At 41.8% G+C, this 16217-nt stretch overlaps 2 protein-coding genes across 21 annotated transcripts in view; one reads left to right on the top strand and one right to left on the bottom strand.

Moving 5' to 3' along the window:
- Window positions 1–1918: 1918 nt before the first annotated feature.
- LOC140501850 (uncharacterized) lies at window positions 1919–10226 on the bottom strand. The gene is made up of 2 exons (XM_072605879.1): window positions 8690–10226; window positions 1919–2272 (listed from the first exon to the last, which is right to left on the bottom strand). The coding sequence occupies exon 1, from the start codon at window positions 10140–10142 to the stop codon at window positions 9333–9335; it is 810 nt and encodes a 269-aa protein (XP_072461980.1). The 5' UTR covers window positions 10143–10226; the 3' UTR covers window positions 1919–2272; window positions 8690–9332.
- The window catches only part of RAI14 (retinoic acid induced 14), a 179539-nt gene continuing 173069 nt past the window's right edge, over window positions 9748–16217 (top strand). For 8 of the 20 annotated variants that reach the window (XM_072605863.1, XM_072605861.1, XM_072605857.1 and 5 more), the window contains exon 1: window positions 9999–10105. The gene's annotated coding sequence lies outside the window, so the exon portion shown is untranslated. Of the gene's footprint in view, window positions 9866–9996; window positions 10106–10603; window positions 10754–14154; window positions 14275–16217 lie in introns of those variants that run through there. The other 12 variants (XM_072605864.1, XM_072605860.1, XM_072605856.1 and 9 more) reach the window with 7 other exon arrangements.

The raw sequence follows: 16217 nt of genomic DNA, 5'->3' as shown, positions 1-16217 counted from the left end.
GACTAGACTTCACTATACTGTAGTCAAACTGCACCCCATATTTTCTCTTCTATATATGGCAAATGGTTCCGCCTTCATGAATTTGATTTGCTCAAGCAGTTCAATGTCATTGCCTCTTGTTTCTCCCCTATAGAATCTTACCTGTTTTCTAAGGGCTAACTTAAATGTTACTTCCTTCATGGAGTCTTCCCTGATCCCCTCTGTTGGTGGTGAAAGGTCCATTCTCCCTGGAACTTGCTCAGTGATAGACCTGCTTCTTTCTTACGTACTTACACAAGCATCATTTCATATTGTAATTACTTGTACACTATCTATTCTAGGACTCCTATGAGGAAAGTATGTTATAGACCTTAAAACGCTAAAGGAAGAGGAACTATTATCATTACTTTTCTCAGTTCTTCAAGGATCTGTCATTTTGTTACTGTTGGTATTCTCTCTTCCACACTGATTTTTATTTCATTATTTGTACTTATATACCCAGAGCCTAACAGTGTCTGGCACAGAAAGGGGGCTTAATAAATACTTGTTTGACTCAGTTTGGTAATATACCTAAAAGGCTGTAAAATGGTGCATGTCCTTTGACCCAGAGATACCACTATTAGGTCTATATCCCAAAGAGATAAAAGGAAAAGGACCTATGTGTAAATATATATATTTGAATTATACATATATGTGTGTGTGTATGTGTGTGTGTGTGTGTGTGTATGTACAGCACCTCTTTTTATGGTAGTGAAGAATTGGAAATTAAGGGGTTGCCTGTTAATTGGGGAATGGTTGAACAAATTGTGGTATATGAATTTGAGAGAATGCTGTTGTGCTATAAGAAATGACAAAAGGGATGGTTTTAGAAAAATCTGGGAAGCTTTATATGAACTGATGCAAAGTGAAGTGATCAGAATCAAGAGAACATTATGCATTGTAAGAGCAATATTGTAACAATAAACAACTGTGAAAGTCTTAGTTGTTCTGATCAAGACAGTTCCAAAGGACTCATGATGAAATATGCTATTCACCTCCACAGAGAGAATGGGTGAATTCTGAGTAAAATTGAAGTATAATGTTTTTCACTTGATTTTTCTTGCTTTTTTTGCAACATGGCTAATAGAGAAATATGTTTTGCATGACTTCAAATGTATAAGAGGTATCATAATCCTTGATTTCTCCATGGGTAGGGGAGGCGTTGGAGGAAGGGAAAGAATTTGGAACTCAAAATTTAAAAAAAAAAGGAATGTTAAAACAAACAAATAAATAAATAATTGTTGATGGCTAGAAGTGTTGAAGCAGACCCAGGAAGATCAACTACAAGGCTGTAGCAGGGATTCTTATAGGGAAGGGAAGGTTGAACTAGATGATTTCTAAGTCACCTTCAACTTAAAGATGCTTTGTTTCTGTCTTTGGAAGTTGGCTTAATTTCTTTATAGTCAAACTAGCTGTTATCCTATCTTTCCTCAATTTATAATCTCATCCCTGGATCCATTGCATTTGCCGTGCTGTATATGTACATTTGGCCCTGCATTTGTTTCCAATTCTCCCAACATTTTAGAAAACTTCAGTGAATTGACAGTTCACAGTGCCTGTGAACTAATTAGTGCTCAACATCTTGGGGTAGTAGGAAGAACACTGGGCTAGCTGTTCTAGTCCTGATTTAAATAGCTGTGTGACTTTGGGCAAGTCATAACTTCACTGAGCTTCAGTTTCCTTAGCTAGAGACCTAAGAACCACCACTAGAGGCAGTGTAGTATGGTAGAAAGAACACTGGCTTATAATCAGAGAATGTTGGGTCTGTATAAACTTGGTCAAGGCATTTATCTTCTTGGGCTTGAGTTTTCTCATCTGCCAAATGAAGGAGGTGGGTTGGATGGCTGACATCTAGAGCTATAATTATATGACATCAGAGACAGGAATATATACCAAAATATTCTGTGACAGATGATCAATTAGACCCCTATTTTATTTCAATCAATATTAACCAGTGTGATATCATTCCATAAGGGTTGTGATTATAAGTTCTGTATATCAGGCCCCAGAGCTGTGAACTACCAATTATGAAGTACACTTGCCTAATCACAAGAATGCTGATGACCAAGCCCAGCGTGGGTGGGAAACTTTGGCATGATATAGGAAGTCTCCCAATTTGTTTTTGTACCTCTGGACAATCTTCTCTTTGTCCAACATGAGCAGGTGTCCATCTTATGACCACTTAGTCAATGGAGATGACTATTGCCTTGTCCATCTTGTGACCAACCATGCTGACGTATCATTTCTGGCTCTCCTGGAGGATCAAAATTAAGATCTGTCAAGCAATGAGGCTCTGTATTTTCCTTTACCTTTTCTGAGTGTCTGGGTATTAAGTCCTATAAAAGTAAGACCCTGGGGAAAGGAGGCATCTCAGATCATGAGGAAGATCTGAGGTCTACTTCATTAGAGGGGACCATGAACTAATAAAGTTCTATTGGCTTAGGGCTCTGCCTCAGTGATTTTTCTTGCAGACTGGACAAATTTCAGACCCTAAAATTCACAGGAGTATTTTTGTGGAGGTAAAAAAAAGCAACTAGAAATAAGCTGGGAATTCATTGGAATGGTTCAACATTTTATAGAATATGAATTCATGGAATTCTATAAGAATGCCTTAAGAATGGCATACAATAAGAGTTGGCAAATATGATGAATTCATAAAAGCATGGGCAGATTCATATGAATTACTGGAGAGCAAAGTCAGCAGAACTATGAAAATTTTATACTCATACAAACATATATATGCCACAGTAATGTAAACAAAAATGAATTTCAACAGTGGCTGAACTCATAGTCCCAGAGAACAGGTGAGGAACTCTGTTTTCCTTGTCTTAGTAGACAGGTGTGAGACTACAGAAGTAGAAGCTGGTACATCCCATCAGGCACCTTTTTTTTCAGTTAGTTTTGCTTAACTGATTTTTTTCCTTAAAAGGGTAGAATGGGGTGAGGGGAAAAGTAAATTGGGAAATAACTAGTGTTTAAAAACAGAAGGCAACAATAAAACATAAAAAATAAAAAGACATCAATAAAATAAAAAAGAACTGTGGAATTAATTTTAAAAAATGAAATGGCTGGAGAATCTAACTCCCCTACAAAGAAGGTCCTAATGTAAAATGTTAACACATGTATGATAACTAAGACTCTGTCCTTAGAAAAAGTACTTTCTATTACTTGTGATGAGAAAGTATTCAATTGGTTTCAGTGCCCAGAACACCAGATTTGCATTCAGAAATCTTTGTCCCATTCTTTCCAGGACCCAGCTTCCTCATCTGTTAAATGTGGAAGTTGAACTAAATAGTCTTATAGGGCCCTCTCTAGCTCTAGATTTTTTCTGTTTTTATTGCTGCATGACATAATAGCATTATAGCTGACATTTTAGCATCTTTCTTAATTTTCCTTAGTCTGAGCTTTTTCACTATTTGCAAAATCTCCCCATAGTCTCCAGGAAAGTATAAAAGAGTTTTTACTATAAGTACTTGAAACTTTCTTCATAGAGTTTTCCTCCCCAGCCCTTTGATTGTGTTTTTGTTACTTTTTTGTGGACTCTTTCCAATTTCTCCACATTCCTCTTCAATCATGTAGCCTCTAAGTAGACACAGAACTGCAGTTAAGGGCCTGACTACATGCCAAATAAAGTGGAAGGATTACTTTTTGGCTCCAGTGTGGCATCCATCTCTACGTCCTTCTTCCATGACACTTTTGTGCCACTCCATCAAGACTTTGCTTTGGTTCTCTAGGCACAAGCTGTCCTTTAAAACATAGAGATTTAAAGCTAAAGAGCCTTTAGAGATTATCTAGTCCATTCCCATCATTTCAGCCATGGAAACTGAGGCCCAGAGAAGTAAAATGGATTGCACAAAGTCACAGAGGTGGGAAGTGTCACAAATGAGATTTAGCTCAGGGCTTCTGAGGCCATATCTATTGCTTGATCTACTGACTCACCTTGCTTTCCTTGTTTCAAAAAGGGCTGGGAGGGGGAAGGGAAATAAAATAGAGTGACCACATTTTTAAAATGTTAAAGAATATCAGTCAATTAACTAGTTGATTTTACCCAGTACTCGTTCTGAATATTTTTTAGGAGGTGAGGAGGGACTGGGGAGGGCACAAGAAAGAAGAAAAACAGCATCTGGGAAAGCACTGGACAAGCTGTCAGAAGACTTGGGGTTCCAATAACCTTTCTGGGTCTCACTTGCCATATATGTAAATTAAAGGGGTTGGACTAGAAGATCCCTTCTAATTCTACTGCTCTTCTGTGACTTCTAACAGCCCTTAGAGTTTTGACATATCCTGAGTCTATACTTCCAGGCTAGAAAGATGTCCTGTAGAAGGTTAAATATGAGGGGAAAGCTTTTTAAGATTTGGGAAGGGACTTGCTGGATTTGGGGTAGAAGGACATCTTGTATATGGAATCATAGTATTTTAGCCTGACTATTCCCCCACCTTTCTCCAATGGAGACTTTCAGACCCAGCCAGGAAGGGAAGCAGGAGGTTCAGGTTAAAAGCTATCACTCTACTTTGCTCAGAGACAAGGGGCTAGCAGGCTAGAAGTATATTTATCTTAAATATTGTTCCTCTAGGGGATATGATTGGGTTCCATCTAACTTGATCATTTTCTCATTTGAGGGGACAAAGTGACCAAAGCTCTATATCCAAGGTGTGATCCCTTTCCCACCATGTAATACCAGTTCCACAATGAATACACATACCAAATAGCAAAGAAATCCATTTATACAAATCAAAGCAAACAGGGAGAATATTTACCAGACAATACAGAGTAAAGGAGCTCTCCCCTTGGGAAGAAGGTACCAGATCAACCAAGAGAGAAAGTCTTGGATCTTACTCAAAGGGAAAGTCTCTAGACTTTGAAGTCTCTAGAGTAGCAAGTTAGTAAGAGCGACAAGATAGAAACCAAGCAATTCTTTCATCTTTTCCCAAAGTCTTTCATTTCAGCAATCTGAAGTGGGGTTAATCTCTTCCATATTCACTTTCAAAACTATATTTGGAGAAAAAGACTCTCACTTGGGGAGCCATTCCCACTTAAGAGTAGGGGACTGGCTAGAAACTGAAGCTCTATCCTCTCACTAACTAAGCCCTGCCCCTCATGCAGAGTAAGACCTTCATCTCCCTCAATCAGGAAAGAGTCCTATACCAAGACAGAGCAGTGAGGTATTATAGTGGTTTGGAATCAGGAAGACCTGGGTTCAAATCAAGCCTCAGACACTTACTGTCTGTGTGACCTTTGGCAAGTCATTTAAGCTCTGTATGTCTTAATCCACTGGAGAAGGAAATGGCAAATTACTCCAGTATCTCTGCCCAAAAATAACCCAAAAGTGGTCATGAGGAGACAGACTCGACTGAAAATAACCTATACCAATGGACTTTGGGACAAGGAAAAGAAAAAGGGAGATGACAGGAAACAAAGAAAATGTGATAATACTAGCAGTAGACTGGGTGAGTGTTTTGTAATCCAAGCAGCAAATGGGGAGATACTGGAGGAGAATAAGGTAACCAAGACAATCCTGTAGCATTTTAGATTGACTAAGAAAAACAAGGGGATGGAAAGGTGTGTGAAGGAGGGGTAACTATGTCAGGCCACAAAATTCAAAGGACAACTCTGACAACAGTCCTTGGTAACAGAGAAATAACTGAACTTAGTATCTAGTTAGCAACATAATTAATCCAAATAAGAAGCTAAGAAATGGTGTGTGTCCTGACCCAGCAGCAATCACACCCTGAGTGAGCTACCTAGCCAGCCTAGCCTGCCCTACCTGGGCCATGGCCTCCCTCGCAGCATCCTCCAGATATCCCAAGGACTCCTCTCTCCATCGAGGGAATTGGTTTGCAAAGTCTCTTCCCGCTTCTTCCCTTCTCTTGCCTTTCCTCCCCAACTAAATCTGTCTTTTTGAAACAACTGATTTGAGATGGCATGGTGTAGCACTTGCCCCAGGCATAAAAGTGCCAGGTGAGGTGAAAATGGAAACCTTCACTATTGTGCCTGAAGAGGCTTCCAGCTTTTACGGTTCCTTCCTAGTGGTTTCTTGAGGCTTCAGGGTCTGCATGGCCTGACTCTAATCTGGGCATGAAGGAGAGGAAGATGATGACAGAGAAAAGCCAAATTGAAAGGAGTGTTCATTTCAACCTCATAAAAACTCAGAAAAAGGGCACATTTCTCTTGTACTTTAGGCATGGAAAAGTAAATGGAATTCCATTTTCCTAATTTGGCTAGGAATGAGGGCAACTTTACATATCACATCCTCTGAGATGAAAAAGTCTTCACAAATGCCATAAATGACCTTCACTGTGTCAGCCAGGTGGGGTTGGGAGCCTGAACAGAATGACTGGAAATGTTACTAGCTCTCTTGGACATAACTGTCATTTTGGGAGCCATAATACTCTCCTAAGGAAGGGGAAGTAGATTAAAAAAGTAGAAATGGAAACAGGGGCAGCAACAGTGTAGCAGAATGGCAAATCTCCAAGCCTCATTAGGCAAGATACTGAGGCAACAGTGAACTCATGAACTGCAGAGGGAGTGATATTATGCAATTAACCAATCAATGAACATGTATCAAATGCCAGGCACTGTGTTAAGCATTAGAGATACAAAAAGAAATAGTTCCTGTCCTCAAGGAGCTTACAATTTAATGGGGGAGAAAGCAGGCAAACAAATACATACAACACAAGCTGTAGGCAGGATAAATTTAGGAAATAATTACCAGATGGAAGGCACTAGAATTAAGAGGGTTTGGGGAAGGCTTCCAGTAAAATATGGAATTTTAGTTGGGACTTAATGGAAGCCAGGGAAATGAGTTATTGACCAATAAGAGGGAGAGCATTTTAGGCATGGAGGACAGCCAGAAAAAAATGCCCTAGAGCTGAATGATGGAATGTCTCGTTTGTAAAACAGCCAAGAGCCCCGTGTCACTCAATCAGAGTACATGTCAGGAAGTAGTGAAGATCTAGATGTAAGAGTGGAGGAACAGAAAAAGATCTAGAGGTTTTAGTGGACTATAATACAAGCTTAATATGAGTCAGCAATGTGATATGGCAAGGGGTGAAAACCTTAACACAATCTTTGGTATCTTTAAGAGAGGCCTAGCTTCCAGGAACAAGGAAGATCAGGCCCCATCTGAAGTATCATATTAAGTCTTGGGCATTGACATCATTTTAAGAGTGACATTGCTAAGTGTTCAGAAGAGGGCAACCGCAATGGTGAAGTCCACTTCACAATTAAAGAAACTGGAATTTTTAACCCAAGAGAAGGCTCAAGAACATGAGAGTTGTCTTCATGCATTTAAAAGTCTGTCACATGGAAGAGAAATTAAGAGTCAAGAGTTATAGAGCTGAAAGGGATCTCAGAGGTCATATAAAGCAAACCCTCATCTGAGGGAATTGAGGCCAACAAGTTGACTTGCCCAAGGTCACCCAGGTAGTTAGCTTCAGTCATATCTTCCAATTCCAAAGCCAGTGCTCTTTCCACACTGCCCCCCTAATCAGACTTGCTTAATTTGGTTCTAGAGGGCAGAAGTAAAAGAAATGGCTAGAAGTTACAGAGGCAAATTTAGACTTGACATCAGAAAAATTTTTCTAAAAATAAGAGCTATCCAAAAGTGAAATGGGTTGCTTTGGGAAATCATGTGTTTACCCTCACTTGAAGTCTTTCCAGCAAAGGCTAGATTGTCATTTGTTGGATATGTTGTAATGGAGATTCTTTTTCAGGTATGAGTTGGATTAGGATAACTGTTGAGGGCTATTTCAGCCTTGAAGTTTTCTAGGGGATCAGAGTACCAAAGAAAGAAGAAAGACTGTTTTGGCAAGAAATAATAAACCAGAGCAGGAGCCAGAACCTAGAAATAGTGAGGTTCAGGGTTGTAACGAGGAACAACAAACCAGGACGCAGTCCTTCACTGGTACTGTGAGTGTTGTGAACTGCCCAGGTTCTGTGAGGGGGTCAATACTCCAGTAACCCCAGGTTTTTTCCCAGGAGTGGGTGGGAAGCCTCAACCTCAGAGTTATCTGTAAGTCTGGATTGATTTTATAGTAGGTGTCTGGGTAAGGTGGGGGACAAGTCTGGTGATGGAGTGTGTTGCTTGACTTTCTGAGAACAAAGAATTATTTGTTCACTCAGGTGAATCTCAAAAGCAGGATGGTACCATAAGTGTGCAATAACTATACAGATCTCTGGGGGCAGATGAAGAGTTTTCTTGATTACCTCTGTGCTTCAGCACAAGTCCTCTTTTTGGGGGAAGTGTCCCCTAAGATCTAAATGTCCCATATTTAAATTCTATGAATCTGTGAAATTCTTTCTGTAACTATGGAATTTTAATAATGTTTAATGTTTAATAATGTTTAATTTATGTTCTATCTTACTAACCTCAGCTACTTTCCTGAGAACTGAATACCCCTATACCAAACCTAGAAACAAATCACTTAGTCAACAAGCCTTTACTATGTGCCAAGGATTGTGCAAAGTGATGGGGATTTAAAAAAAGAAAGAAAGAAAAGGAAAAATAGTACCTGCCCTACAGGTCACATTCTAAGGAGTCAAATTCAGTATTGAGGGCCTGGACTTCAATTAGGTTAGTACAATGCATCATATAGATTATTATCTAAAGCAGGAGTATTTAGCCTGGAGTCCATGAACTTGGGGAAAAAATATATCTTTATTTTCACTAACCTGTTACTGAAATTTGGGATTTCCTTCAATCATCAGCAAAAAATATTCTGTAAAGAGGTCCACAGGATTTACCAGACTGCCAAAGGAGTGTCTGCAGCACAAAAAGGTTAAGAACCCCGATCTAAAAGGGAGAAGATGGAACCCAGTTTGCCACAGGAGCAGATGGGTTACAAGTATGTATAAAAAGGGAGGCTGGTGAGATTCCTTGGCAAATGATTATGCAGCACCATGAAGAAGAGGAAGCCTGGAAGCTAGAAACTCTTCCTACCATTCAGCCAAAGCCTGCTGTATCATCAAGGACAAGACAGGAAGAAGGAAGAGTCAAGATTTTCCATTTCAATATTTCCTCTTCCCACTTCATTCTGTCTGACCCCTGACTCGTACTGCAGCCATATGAAATACTGGCTCAGGTTTTGCTTGAGATCGATCCTTTTCGATAGTGACTCACAGTATTGGTTCTGCTTCAAACTTCTCGAACAGGTTCTCTACTATTTTTTCTTGCGTTCTATTTAAAAAGAAAATAGTTGGGGCACACCCCCTGCCCGCGCCAGTTCAGAACCTCAGCTATTAAGAGCAGTTAGTCCATCTTGGCACTTTGGTTCAAGCTCCTGCCTTAGTTCAGGGCCAGGGCCATGGCGGGCGTTTAATAAATGCTTTCTGATCGATTGACTCTAAAGCCCCGGGTCCAAGGCAAGCTTAGCTTTCCCTCCCTGCAGTAAGGAGAGACGAAAACAGCAGGGGAGCAGGAAACAATCCCCCACGAAGCAAACTGGGGCCAGAAGGGCACTGGCGGCCGAACCAGCCCAGGGGCACCTCCTCCAGGTCCGGACCGGAGTGCCCAGCTCTGGGTCACCTGACTCGAGGAATTTTGGGCTCCGCCGCCGCCGGCCGGCCGGGTGGAAGGGGTGGGGAATGGCAAGCACCTCCCCTCGCTCTCCTGCTCCAGGTCGGCGGGGGCCGGCGCCTGGCGGCCACGTGGTGGTACTGCCGCTGCCCCCGCCCAGCCCCGGGAGCCGAGGCGCCCACTGACCACCCGCAACCGCGGGAGGGAGGTGGAGAAAGCGGAGGAGGAGGAGAAGGAAGCAGACGCGGCTGCAGCGGCTTCCTTAGGGAAGCGGGTGGCGGGCGTCCGGGGTGCTCGCCCCTGGCCGGCGGGCCGGGAGCTGCGTCTATGGGGTGAGTGCCTGGCGCGGAGACTTTGGGACTTGCCCGGCGCCCCCACCCTAGGTCCGCCTTTCCTCCTCCCCCCCCCTTCCCCTCCCAGGGGGCAGTGCCGGCGCCCTGTAGTGTCTCTCCTTCTCTTTGTGTCTGGAGCGGGAGCGAATGGAGCTGCGGGACCGCGGGGCCGAGGGAAAAGGAGACAGAAGGCGCTAGCGACGCCCGGGTGGGGGCCGAGAGAGACTTGGGGGCACCGAGGTACCAACTCTCCCTCCGCGGCCGGGAGCTTGGGCATGGGTAGGGGAAGGGAGGAGAAGGAGCTCAGTCCCCCTTGCAAACTGTCTGCATGGGTTTGGTGTGAGAGGGAGGGTGAAAGGTGCGTAGTATAGGGATGGAGAAAGGGAGCGGGGCAAAGTTGGAAGAAGGATCTTGTGCCCTCACCTTACCCCCTCTACACCTTCCCCCCCCCGCCCCCAGCAATCCTCCCACATTGAAGGCTTCGCCGGAGCTCCTCTGCGTTGGGAGAGTGGGGTGGGGATGAGTTACAAAAAGGGGAGGGGAAAAGGGAGGGTGGCAGGGTGTAGACGACCCCTTCCCCACCTGCTCTTCGTCCCTGGGCTGGAGAACCGCAGAAGCCCGGCACCCAGCTGCTGGCCGTCGGGAGACTCCGATGCCAAGATCCCCTCCCCTGCCCTTCCCTGCCCTCCCCTCCCCTCGGCTCACATCTCTTCCAGACTGCCGAAGTTTGCCGGGATTGGGAAGGGAGTTGGGGAGAGGGAGCAGCAGCCTGCCTGCCACCCCAGAGGGGCTCCCGCGGCTCGGCCTTGGCTATTGTTCTCCTCCGCTTTCAGACCATCCTTCCTGACTCTCCGAGAGCCCGGGCTTCATTTCCAGACTGGTGCTGTGGTGAGACGTCCTCCCTCGTCCCTTTCTTTTCCTCCCTCTTCCTTTTCTTTTCTTCCTCCTTTCTCTCTGCTGCTTTTAAAGAAGCGGAAAAGTTGCCTTTCGCGGTAGGAGGAATATCTGCAGGCTTCTTTCCAAGCCTTGACTTCGTTGGGGGTTTGCGGGGCTGGTGGGGAAGGCGGGAGGGGTGCTCGGTCAGCAAACTAGTGTCCTCTGGCTGCTGCTGACTTGTTCGGCTTTGTATGAAGTTTGTTGCAGTCCGGAGTTGTCTGGTTGTGCAGGCAGTCAGACGTGCTAAGGCCAGATCGGGTAACCATTGATTCACCGGTGACTCTTCCAGTGCCTTTATTTCCCTTTTGTGGTGGAGAGTAGGGGAGTGGGTAGTATGAAGGAATCTAGAGGGATGCAGCTGATATTAGGGTGAGTAATGACTAATTAGCCAAGTTTAAAGAATAGGAGTCATAGGTTGCTTCCAGGGACATGTGAATCTGGGAAATCTAGGCTTATTTTTTTGCTTCCAACCCACAGAGCCCAGTGCAACTTTCATTTTTGCATAACTTGTTAGGTAAATGGCATCCTGAGGTCTTGGATTTGGTTATCTCAAATCATTGCATTGGGTTGCATATTGACAGATGATTTAACAGTGTTTCCAATTTCACTTGTGTGAAAGGAGAATGAAAAACCCCTTTGCTTTGTGGGAATATTTCCAAATCCTTAGAGGAAAATTGGGGGCGTTGGGTTGGGGTGTTAGAGCTAGTGAAGGAAATGGTTACTTAGATCAATAGTAATAGCAGAAGGGAATTAAGAAACTGGAGTAGAGTTTCTTCCAGCTGTGATTTGAACAAAGAAATAGAGTGAATCCAAGTGCCAAACTTAGTGCAACCTAGAGAGGAGGTTACTTCATAGACTCGTTCTTTAGTCTGTATTTTGGGTGTTAAGAGTTGTGTGTATTATTACTGACACATATAATCTAATAGTCTGTTCCTCATGATATCAACCAAATTCTCATTATTTTCCTGAATGATAAAGTAAAAAATCTTTTATTTGTGGAGTTTTATCCTACCTTGGGATTCTTACTCAGTGCTTGTATACCTCAGACTGAGGACTACAGGCCAGGAGTTCTGTCACAGTTAAAAAGCTTCCTGTTCTATATGAGTGACTGCTGCAAGTTTTCAGTGTTTGTCGAGACTTCATTAATGAATTTTTATTGTATCATATTCACCCTTTCAAGTTATTTGCGTTCCATGTTTTTATTATTACCTTGATGCCTCAAATTTTTCACCTTTTTTTCACATAGCATTTCCACAATGTTTTCAGCACATACAGTGGGGCTGGATTTGGAATCAGAGGGCCTGGGTTCAAGTGTCTGTTCTTCTATGGTATTGGGTAATTCATTTAACCTCACTGTGTCAGTTTTCCCATCAGCACAATGAAGGTCTTGGAAGAGATGACCTCTAGGTCTCTTCCAACTGGAAATCTATGTTCCTAGTTATTGAATGAATGAATGCTACAAATTTTGGTTAAAAAAAGCAAAGAGGCATAGACATTCCCTGCCCTCAGTAAAAAAGGTTTTAGTACTGGTCTATGATCTCATTGTTTGTTGTTTCTTTGTCATTCTTGAAGAGGACCGATGACCTTGGTAAGGTGATGGCAAGTGAATTGGATTTAAGTGAGGTGGGGTGTGCAAAGTCATCAGCCTTACTCTCTTCTCTAGAGTCATCAGAGTCCAGTGGCAAGCCATAGGTCAAGATGACTAGCCATGACTCGGCATACAGTGGGAGACCTTGGCCTTTTTAAGTTAAGGTCTTTCCTAGGGCCCAGTTTGTCTGAGGCAACACCCATACAGTAGTTAAAAGCTGGGTAAGAACTGAAGCAAAATGGCCTAGTTTGCTTTCATAAAAGAATCAATCTGGAGGAGAAAATCCTCAGAGTTTCATTGTTCCACTGATTTCCCTAGATGAAGAGACTGCCTTTATCAGTGCAAGCTGTCTTTTACTCTCCAACTTTATGGTCTTAGAGCCTTGCCCAGAGCCATGAGAGGTCTTTAGGTACTTGACCCAGGGTCACATGGTCAGTGTGTGTCAGAGGTGGAACTGAACACTGGTTTTACTTATTCAAAGCAAGGCCAGATCCTCTCTATGACATGCCATGCCACCCTCAGTGAAATTGTAATTTAATATCTCACTTTATCCTCAAAAGCAACTGTGAGGCAGCTAGGACAAGTATTATCTCCATTTCGTAGATGAGGAAACTGAAGCTTCGAGTGAAAAAATAAATTATCTGAGATCACACAACTAATTAATGGCACAGTTTGAAATTGAATCCAAGTCTCCAGCCTAGTTCAGAATTTAGTTCTTTACACAGATGGTTTTGTTGCAAGTGCCAAGCTGCATTTTACCAACACGAGGATTTTAATGACTTATGGGTTTGCTTTCCTTCGTAATTTGGGAATAGGGTCAACACTAATAAATCAAACATGATTGTTGACATTAATTCTATTTAGATTTGTGTTCCTTTGGAATTAGTTCCCTCAGATTGACTCAATAGACTAGTCATAGGATTTAGTGTTAGAAGACACCTGTAAATGTCAAATGCTTCAGCCCCTCCTTATTTTACAGATGAAATAAACTGAAACCCACAGTCATATACATGATTGCTGTAATATCCTTTATCAACCTATGAATCTTTTTTAGTCTACTTTGCTATGAGTTAATTGCTAGTCAGTGTAATTTTGAGTTTGACTACTTTGACCTGTCAAAGTGCCATCATTTAAAACTTGAGAACATCAAGAGGAATAACTTCCCATCTGTGAAATACAACAAAGGTGTCAAACTCCCAACAAACTCCAGGGCCAGGCCAGAATCAGATTAAAATGTAATTGGAAAGTGCTTAACAAAATAAATAGACAATGCAATATAGATAATGTTAATTTGTGGTTTTCTAAGTCATTTCTATTTGAGTTTGACACCACTGGAGTACAAGATGCCATTGTTGTGAAATGAAGAGACTACTGGACAGACAGGAAGGAGCCGGGTTCCTAGTCTTGATCTTGCTAATACACTATGTGACTTTAGGTCTCAGTTTTTCTCATTAGTAAAAACGAAGGGGCTGGACTAAATGATTTCCAGTCCTGACATTCTGTATGTTGCGAGATATATATATGAGATCTGTAATAAAGCTACTGTGTACAGAAGAAGAAAATGTGGTTGTGACTATTACATTTTGCAGACTATAATGATGTGCTTGTAGTGGATCTAAAGGAATTCAAACATTTCCTTGCCGTTTCTATCATAGGTTTCTCTCTCATCATTTTCTGTCATCCGAAGTGTACTGTGAATCTGATCCCGTCCCCACACATAGTTTTATACGGGAGATCAGTGCTAACTGTCTTTTATTTTCCACAGAAATCATAGAACAGAGGATGTTAGAAGTAGAAGAAAGCACAGAGATCCTCAAGTTCTAGTTCAACCCTTTGGTTAACAGATGAGGAAACTGAGGCCCTGTATAGCAGAGTCAAATTGGAAGTGAGTTTTTAAAACAAACGTGTGCTGTATTTAAAGTCAGCTTTTTATTTCTTTAATGTTGTTCCAGTACAAAAAACAAATATGTCAGTCCATCTTGGTGGTAGCAGCATATCTAGAAATGGTCACACTGAGTGCTCCTTTTGCTTAGCCTCCATGCGGTCATCTCACAAATTATTCCATTTAGTTCACTTGGTAATCCTGAACCAAAAAGAAAACTTACGCTTCACTCTGTGGACGCCCACTCTTCCTTTTCTTAGTAACCTATCTTTCAGAAGGTTCACTTACGGGAGACGCATAAACATGTCTCGCCCACTTCTCCATTCCACAAAGGCATCTGTCAAAACAGCAAAACACTGATCTCAAGCCACTTCAGCCTCCTGGGAGCTCTTAAGAACAAAGAGCTGAGAACCTTTTTTATTCTTGCAGATATGACCATCCTGATTGTCTCAACTATGGTACGTTTATCTCTGATGCTCCCACAGCTCCTTTCTTCCCCCTTCCAAATCTGTATTTCATTATGAAGGGGGAAAATTAGCCAAACAGAAATACCTGGAAGCTACCTAAACACATACTGTGCTGAGAATTGTCACACAGGCTCCTCAACTTGCCATTATGACAAAGTCTAGACTCTAGATCATAACGTGGGCTCTTGTGATGAAAACCAGCAGCATTTTCTTGTTCTGCCATGAAAAAAAATCAGCTTAAAAAAGAAAAAACCCAGAGCTGAAAATATGAAAGCCTTAGTGTGTTATTTTAAGAGTGTGATAAGAATAAAATTCAAGGATTTTCCATAAACCATTTTGATATGTTCATGAGAGCATAAGCTTACTGGAGAATGGATGATCATTTTAATCTCCAGAAAGAAATGTTGTTGAAAAGAATCAGTTAACAGTGATTACAGAGAATTACTCATCAGGTAGTGTTAATTGTGGAAACTTCAAGTCATGAACTAGGATCCCATGATCAAGGCATTTTATTTGTGAAGACTGGAATAGCTGAACAATAATTCAGTATCTATAAGGTGAGAGGATGCTTAAAAAAATAAATTATCCTCTGTCTACTCCCACCGTCCCCCACAGAACACTCTGAATAGAACAGGTTTTTTTTTTAATTGTGGGAAGATTGTCCACTTCATAGTAATCTATTTTCCCCTTTTATCTACAGTGAAGTGACAATCCCCCATTTGACCACAAACCTGACTGTGGAAGTTACTAAATTCAGTTGTAGACTTAAATAACTTCAGTGCCAAAACCAATAAGAGAGAATAAATTATTAAAGAACTAAGAATCAATAAATCTTAAATGTTTTAAAGGAAAAAAATCTTTGCATTTGATTAGCAACATTTTCAGTTTACCCATTTAAGAAGTTCATGTAAATCAGAGTAGGCCCAGAGATGAAGGATTAGGGCTATAAGACTAGACTTAGGAATTAGAAGACCTGACTTTGGCCCTAGCTTTTGGTCATCTGGCTAATTGTGAACTTGGGCAAGTCACTTAGTTGAGTTTCAGCATCTTGTATGAAAAGGGGGAGGCAGCTGGACAAGTGGAAGGGGAACGCTCTTGGAGGCTCATTTATGATCTATACATTAAATGAAATAATTTTAATGGAAAGTGCTTTGCCCATTAGAAAATGGAGTACAGGTATAAGGCATTATTATGGTGATTCTTCACCCATTAATGCTTGCAAACAACAAGCCTTACACTGCTAGTGAGAGTAGGCAGATTAAACCAAAAATTTGGCTGTGCATACTTTTTTTAATGACTGAATAGTTGGTTTCATTTTTTTGTAATGTGTATCTGAAGTGCTGACACTAATAAAGAGTGTCAAAGTTGGCATCATAGTTATTGGAACCTTCCTACACTGGCAAAGTACAATGTGATAGAAATATTGTGGTGTGATGGGAAAAGCACTGCTTTTAGAGGCAGAAAACTTGGGTTTGAATG

The sequence above is a fragment of the Notamacropus eugenii genome, chromosome 4 (genome assembly GCF_028372415.1).
Source record: "Notamacropus eugenii isolate mMacEug1 chromosome 4, mMacEug1.pri_v2, whole genome shotgun sequence".
Classification (NCBI taxonomy): Eukaryota; Metazoa; Chordata; class Mammalia; order Diprotodontia; family Macropodidae; genus Notamacropus; species Notamacropus eugenii.
The sequence above is the reverse complement of the archived record's forward strand: the minus strand, read 5'-3'. Positions and strand labels throughout refer to the sequence as shown.

Bases quoted from the DNA above. Each gene is read 5' to 3' on its own strand.
- LOC140501850 (XM_072605879.1), bottom strand. From the start codon at position 10,142: ATGCCCAAGCTCCCGGCCGCGGAGGGAGAGTTGGTACCTCGGTGCCCC.